The 7,156-nt window shown below is 53.6% G+C and overlaps 2 protein-coding genes across 2 annotated transcripts; one reads left to right on the top strand and one right to left on the bottom strand.

Moving 5' to 3' along the window:
* Window position 1: 1 nt before the first annotated feature.
* Window positions 2–4,329, top strand: CAOG_01740 (oxysterol binding protein). The gene is made up of 10 exons (XM_004364551.2): window positions 2–493; window positions 649–858; window positions 1,024–1,100; window positions 1,475–2,580; window positions 2,748–2,829; window positions 2,911–3,031; window positions 3,124–3,422; window positions 3,522–3,647; window positions 3,752–3,843; window positions 3,948–4,329. Exons 2-10 carry the CDS (start codon window positions 678–680, stop codon window positions 4,147–4,149), a joined length of 2,286 nt encoding a protein of 761 aa, XP_004364608.2. The 5' UTR covers window positions 2–493; window positions 649–677; the 3' UTR covers window positions 4,150–4,329.
* Window positions 4,234–7,156, bottom strand: CAOG_01739 (GTP-binding protein TypA). Its single transcript, XM_004364550.2, has 4 exons — window positions 6,804–7,156; window positions 6,358–6,465; window positions 6,061–6,240; window positions 4,234–5,927 (listed from the first exon to the last, which is right to left on the bottom strand). Exons 1-4 carry the CDS (start codon window positions 7,132–7,134, stop codon window positions 4,366–4,368), a joined length of 2,181 nt encoding a protein of 726 aa, XP_004364607.1. The 5' UTR covers window positions 7,135–7,156; the 3' UTR covers window positions 4,234–4,365.

Genomic DNA, 7,156 nt, shown 5'->3' with positions numbered 1-7,156 from the left:
CACTTGCTGTCACACATTCAAGTCGAGACGTCGAGAAGGATTGCGATCGCCAAGAGACAAATGATCGCTTAATTTGGTTAAAAACAACGGAGCCGAGACAAGGCTTCAAGCCGAAAGAGACGACGCACACCAGTCACCAGCTGCTAGTACGCAGGTGATGGAGTTGGCATTGTGGACAAGGGGCGCAGCGCGAGTCTAGGGGCCCTGATGCCCGGTAATGAGGCGAAACTCAGCACAAAAGCGAGAAACAACATTTGGCCGAACGTTGGCGCGCATGCACGCCACACAACGACGGTGGAGGTACACCGCGCGTTGCTCTCACTGACCAGCAGCACAGGGAAGCGGGAAGGGACGCCGGTGGACGGAAACAAGATCAAGAACCTTACCATGCAGACGTTTCGGCGCAAGAGTCGTGGTAGTACATGAAGCAGCACCACGGAATGCTGCTTTGATAAGCGAAAGACGAGCACTCAGCATCGTGTTCAAGACAAGCGTACGGTATGAAAGAAACGGCAACTGAACCTGCTGTCTGCTGTATTTTTGTTGAAATCATGTCGTTCTTTCGTTTGTCCACTCGCTCCTTCCATCACTCAGACCCCGTTGTAATTTTTTTTTGTTTTTGATTCTCTTAAATTTTTTGCAAACCAGTCTATTCCCTTGATTGTTGGAAGCGCGAAATGATGAGCGGGATGGGCGGCCTCGAGGCGTCCGTTCCAGCACTGCATCCTCAGCACCAGCATCAGCAGCATCAGCAGCGTTCCAGCAACGCGAGTTCCAACTCCAGCCACCCACGCGAGTTCCCCATTGTCACTGATTCAGGCACCATCGAAGGGCCGGTCGAGAAGTGGACCAACTACGGTAACACAGCTTTGAGCGCTTGTCGGCTCTTGCGCGTCAGCACTATTGTTACTTTTTTTTTTTTTTTTTTTTTTTTGAAACTGACAATCTTCTTGGTTGTGTGTGCGCAATGTTGCGTTCTTTGCTCTCTGTATTCCTTGTGTGTTTGTGATGAATTGATCATAGTGACTGTGTGGCAGGGTCGATGGCTGGTGCTCGACCCCGAGGAAGGCACGCTCGATTATTACGTTGGAAAGAAGAAGGTAAGAAATGTGCACATCATTCCCGCTGCTGCTGCTCGACTCTGTCCCCAAACCAGGGATAAGAGAGGCGACATAGGATTCAGGAAGCATCAAGATTTACACAAACCAAACCAAAACATGAAAAATAAGAACACCTCGAATGGAAGAGCCGATCAAAAAGCGCGCACACAAAATCAACCCGAAACGCTTTGTGCCACGCCCGACCTTGGAACTCAGATTGACTTGAGAGTCGAGTCTCAAGTCCACCCGAAAAGGGAAAAAGGGAAACAAAAAGAAGGAAGAACGGGTGGCGAGATCTTTCATTGATCTGAGGGAATGACTTGTCCGCAAATCCTGCTTGAATTACTAACACTCTCTCCCCTCTCTCTGAACAGCAAGGAACAGCCAAGGCAGGTCTGCATCTCAAGCTCGCCACAATTATTCTGGACGAGTCCAGCGACGACCAATTCATGGTGACTGCTCCAGGCGTGCGCACGTTTCATTTGCGTGCCAGAGACACCAAGGAACGTGCACGCTGGCATCACGTACTCATGAAGGTCCAGATTGACATTCAGGCACGCTCTCGCCTGAGTCACCAGCTGCACATCCAACAGGCCCACAAAGCGCACCCGAACGCTGCCGCTGCTGCTGCTGACTCCAACGCTACTGTGGCTGGGTCTGCAGGTCAACCCGCATCTGCATTGGATGCATCGGCCTCGTCGTCTTCCGGGTCGGCAACCGTCTCGGCCATCGCTGGCGTGCAGCAGACGCGTGCGTTGGCGTCTGCAATTGCCAAAGCCTCCGAGGCTCGTTCTTACTCGCATGTCATGCAACAGCAGGTGGACTCGCTCTTGGAAATTCTTGGTGCATCCGCCTCCGAGGAAGCTCGGGAGACTGCGTTGTTGGTGAAGGCTTCTGCGCACGCCATGATCAAAAGCCTCGATTACGCCGTGCACGCGGTTGAGGTGGCGGCGGGCAAGGCTCCGACTCCGTTGCGATCGTTGTCCATTCCGCCCTCGCCGCAGCCTGTCACTCACGCAGAAGCAACGACTCGGCGAGACAGCACTTCTTCCGGCCCGTTGAAAAAGCCGACACTGGCGAGGTCGATTTCGTCAGAGTCGGTGGACAGCGATACTTCATTCTACGATGCGCAGTCAGACCTTGTGTCGGGTGATGATTCAACCACTCTCACTGCGACCAGCACCGGAGAGCCGTCGGTTCCCGAAATCAGCAAGCCTGGCGAAGAACAGGAGACGACGGAGGCCGATCTTGGCGCGGATGGCTACAACAGCGATCAAGACGAATCCCAAGCCATTCTGGACTCTGACGACGAGGAAGAGGACTCTGAAGATGCAGACAAGAGCGTACTGATGCACATACTGTCGCAGCTGCGCATCGGCATGGACCTCACCAAAGTCGTGCTGCCCACGTTCATCCTCGAGAAGCGGTCGCTCTTGGAGATGTACGCCGACTTTATGGCTCATCCGGATATTTTTGTTGGGTATGTTCTTTCTCGTTTGGTTTTGAGCATGACTTGCATGAACTGCCTCTCACTTGATGGTTTTTGTTTTCCTTGTTTTTTTTTTTTTCTTTCTTGTTTTTCTTGTTTTTCTTGTTTGTGTTATTTTTGGTTTTCGGGTCAACTTGTGATTGTTGATCTTCTCACAGAGTCGCGCAACTACCGGATCCTCGCACTCGGTTTATGGAAGTTCTGCGCTGGTATCTCTCGGCTTTCCATGTGGGACGAAAGGTTTGTCATCACCTCACTTCTGTTGCTTGGCGCTCTTCGACTGTCGATTTATTTTTCCCTTCCGTTTTGTTTTTGATCCAGAGTTCCGTGGCCAAGAAGCCCTACAACCCGATTCTTGGAGAGACCTTCCGCTGTCAGTACATCACGCCGAACGGCGGGCCTCTAAACTTTGTGGCCGAGCAGATCAGCCATCACCCACCAGGTCAGTGTGCTTTGTGCGTTGCTTGTTCAACCTCTCTCTCTCTCTCTCTCTCCCCCCTAATATTTCGGCAACGTCTATCTTCTATTGCGCAGTCTCTGCATTCTACGCCGAATGCCCCAACACCAAAATTCGTCTTGACGCTCACATCTGGACCAAGTCCAAGTTCCTCGGCTTGTCGGTTGGCGTCATCAACGTGGGGGAGGCCCGCATTGCCCTTCAACCGACCGCGGCCAATCAAATTCCCGGAACTCAGCCTGAAGTCTACGTTCTCACATTCCCGAGCGCGTACGCGCGTTCCATTCTGAGCATTCCGTGGGTGGAGCTTGCCAGCAAGACCACTCTGACGTGCGCCCGAACTGGCTTCTCGGCCACCATCGATTTCCATGCCAAGGCAAGCACGCCGAACGAACCTTGGATGCCTATGATTGTTGCACGCAAAAAGGAAAGCACGTCTGACGTCGGGTTTGTGTGTTTTGCACTTCTTGAACAGCCAACCTTCGGTGGCAAGCCGCACCAAGTTTCGGCCGAAGTCATGCACGTCTCGTCGCCGAAGCCGATCATCAAGCTCAGTGGCGAGTGGAATGGCGTCATTTCGAGCAAAAATATGGCCACAGGGGTGCGTAGCCAGGGCGAGAGTCGGCCTTTGAAGAGAGAACAACAAACTAACTGTTCTGCAAACTCATTCTCCCGTTTTTGGTTGTTCTGGTCCCGTTTATTCAGCAAACATCCGTCTTCCTCAACACCAAGGTCATGAGCATCATCAAGAAGCAAGTGACACCAGTTTCCAGCCAGAACGAGTTTGAGTCACGCCGGTATGTACTTGTGTGTGTTTTTTTTTGGCTCAGAGTGCTCTAGCCCTTGCTTGTTCCCTTTCCAGGACTTACTCTTCTCTGTCTCTCGTGCCTGGCATGGACAGATTGTGGAAAGATGTGACGGAAGCGCTCAAGAGCCGCCAGGTCGATGCAGCAACTGTCGCGAAGGCAAAGTTGGAAGATCGGCAGCGAGCAGAGGCCAAGGAACGCAAAGAGCGCGGAGTTGAATGGCGCACCAAACTCTTCGAACGTCACGACGACGGCGCTTGGCGGTATAATGGTTCGGGTGGGTCTGTTTACGCGTAAACAACACGCTTTTGAAACTCGGATCTGTTGACAGTATTCCACCCAACAAGGTATAAGCCGTTTCTCCAGTCAACTGGAAGAGAAGGGGGGTTCGGTTGTATTACATACAGGAGTTTTCTGTACCATTCATTCTTTCGCTCATCAACACACACACACACATCCAATACACAATTCTTCAAATTTTTTAGCATTTCATCAAACAAAAGGAGCGGCTTCTCAAAGCTTGATGGCGCCTCGAGCGCTTTTGCGCAGGCGAACCAACGTCGGCGTAACTTCTATGACCTCTCCCTCGCTGACATACGAAATCATTTCCTCCAGAGAGAAGGCGCGCGGAGGTGTAAGGATGACGTTCTCATCCTTGACCTTGGAGCGAACGTTGGTGGATTTCTTGGCACGAGTGGGATTGACCTCCAGATCAAGGGCACGGGAGCTCTCTCCGACAACCTGGCCTTCGTACGTCACGTCGCCGGGCGAGATAAACATCGTTCCACGTTCCTGGAGATCGTTCAAAGCGTACGCGGTGCATTTGCCGCCAGCCATGGAAACAAGCTTGCCGTTGCGTGGGCCGACCTGCACCTTGGTGTTGAAAGGTCTGTACGAGTGGAAGATCGAGTTCATAACAGCAGTGCCGCGCGTATCGGTCTTGATCTCGCTTGAATAGCCGAGCAGACCGCGGCTGGGTGCGATAAAGTTGAGTCGCACCTTGCTGCCGATATCCTTGAAAGAGACCATTTCGCCACCGCGCAGTTGCACCTTGTCAATCACAATACCCGAGAATTCCGAATCCACATCGATCGTCAAATCCTCGACAGGCTCATAGCGCTTGCCCTCCTCCTGGCGGAAGAGCACGCGCGGGGGCGAGATGGACAGCTCAAAGCCTTCGCGTCGCATCGTTTCAATCAGGATGCCGAGCTGCAGCTCGCCACGGCCGTGCACCTCCACAGACTCTCCCATGATGCGAAGGGCGATCGCAACATTGTTTTCGGCCTCACGCACAAGTCGCTCTCGGATGTGGGTGGACGTGAGCAACTTGCCCTCCTGGCCGCCAAGCGGCGAATCGTTCACGCTAAAGGTCATGGCAATGGTCGGGGGATCAAGCGGAAGGGCGGGAATGGCCGCGGTGACGCCAACGTGGCAGATGGTGTCGTTCACGTTGCCACGAAGACCCGCGACCGAGACAATGTCTCCCGCAATGGCCTCGGCCAGGTCGTGGCGGACAAGACCGTCGCGCATGCAGAAGATCTTGGTGATGCGGCCCTCCTCGGCAACGGTGGCAGCCGCCGCCTGTGCAGCCGCCTCCGCAGAGCTGGTGGATGCTTCTGGATGCAAGACTTGAACGCGGTCGCCGACACGCACGGTGCCCGAGTAGAGCTTGCCACGCATGACGCGACCCACGAAATTGTCGTACTCGATGTTGGACACGAGCATTGTGAACGGATCCGTGACAGGGTTGACCTTTGGTGATGCGACGGCCTCCAAGATGGTGTCCAACAGCGGGGTCATGCCAGGCTCGCGCGAATCAGAGAGGTTTTTGATGGCCCAGCCCTCTCGCGACGAAGCGTACAGCAGCGGGTATTCGAGTTGTGTGTTGCTGGCGTCGAGCATCATGAACAGCTCCATGATTTCATTCTGAACCTCGTCATCCTGCAAGCGAGCAGAATCGCGGTCCACCTTGTTCACGACAACAATCGCATTCAAGTTGTTCTTGAGGGCCTTCATGAGCACAAACTTGGTTTGTGACATGGGGCCTTCTGTCGCGTCGACGACCAGCACGACAGCTGTTCGCACGAAAAACAAAACAAAAAAAAAAACAAACAAGCAAACAAAACAAACAACCATAGAAAGTTAGCCAAAAACACATAATAACACGGACCGCAACAGGAGACACAACTTCCATGGCCTAAAACTCACTGTCGACCATGCTCAAGACACGCTCGACTTCGCCTCCGAAATCCTGATGGCCAGGAGTGTCGACAATGTTGAAAGTGTGGCCCTTCCACTCGACGCGCGTCACCTTGGACATGATGGTGATACCACGCTCCTTTTCCAGCGCATTATGATCCATGACACGATCAGCACTGACGTTGTTGCCTGTACTTGTCCAAGGGCACAAACAAAGGGTTTGCGTTAGTTCCGAAAAAACAACGACAACAACAACAACAAAAAAAACAAGGAGCTTGTCGACACAAACGCAAAATGAATACATACCGGCTTGCTTGATCAGTTTGTCCACGAGCGTCGTCTTGCCGTGATCGACGTGAGCGACGATCGCGACATTTCGAAACCGGCGCGAGGATAGCTCGGAGGTCGCCGCGTCTGTGCAAAGCAGAGTTTACCGGCAAACGCCAAAAATGGGGTGAAGCAAGGTGAGTTGTACATGGAACCATTTTTTCAATGAAGGTGCTTTCAGCATCATGCTAGTGAGATCTAGCAATGATCGTCCTGGGTGTGTGTGTGGGTGTGTGTGTGGGAAGACGGAGGTTTGACTTGGACGCTGGATCAGTGCCCAATGCTAGAGCAATAGTCGAAGGGTCAAAAAAGCACATGGAACCACGCGCGTGTGAAAACCGTGCGAACAGGGGGAGGAGGCGACGACTTCCTCGGACGCTACTCTACGATGAATGCAAAGCACCCCATCACGATTGGTCCCTCACCAGCAGCAGTGGCGGTGGTCGCAGCAGCAGGAGCAGCAGCAGCGGCGGCGGAACGGACCGGTGCCGACAGCGAAGACATTCGCCTGACCGATTGCACCGAGCAGCCAGCACTTGCCCGCGCACGCCGAGGCACAGCAGCAGCAGCAGCAGCAGCGGCAACACAGGCAGCAGCAGCAGCAGCAGCGGCAACACAGGCAGCAGCAGTCGTCGTCGTGGGAGTGGCGACACAGCCAGAGGCAGAGACAGCGACCGAGGCAGTCGCGGCAAGGGAACTGTAGCGATGCTGTGCTCGCAATGCCAGTTTCAATGCAACGCTCCGACCCAGCAACATGACTTGAGATGACAGATTTAGG

The sequence above is a fragment of the Capsaspora owczarzaki genome, assembly GCF_000151315.2.
Source record: "Capsaspora owczarzaki ATCC 30864 unplaced genomic scaffold supercont2.2, whole genome shotgun sequence".
In the NCBI taxonomy this organism is placed as follows: Eukaryota; class Filasterea; order Ministeriida; family Capsasporidae; genus Capsaspora; species Capsaspora owczarzaki.
Note: the sequence above shows the minus strand (reverse complement) of the source record. Positions and strands in the feature narration are given on the sequence as shown.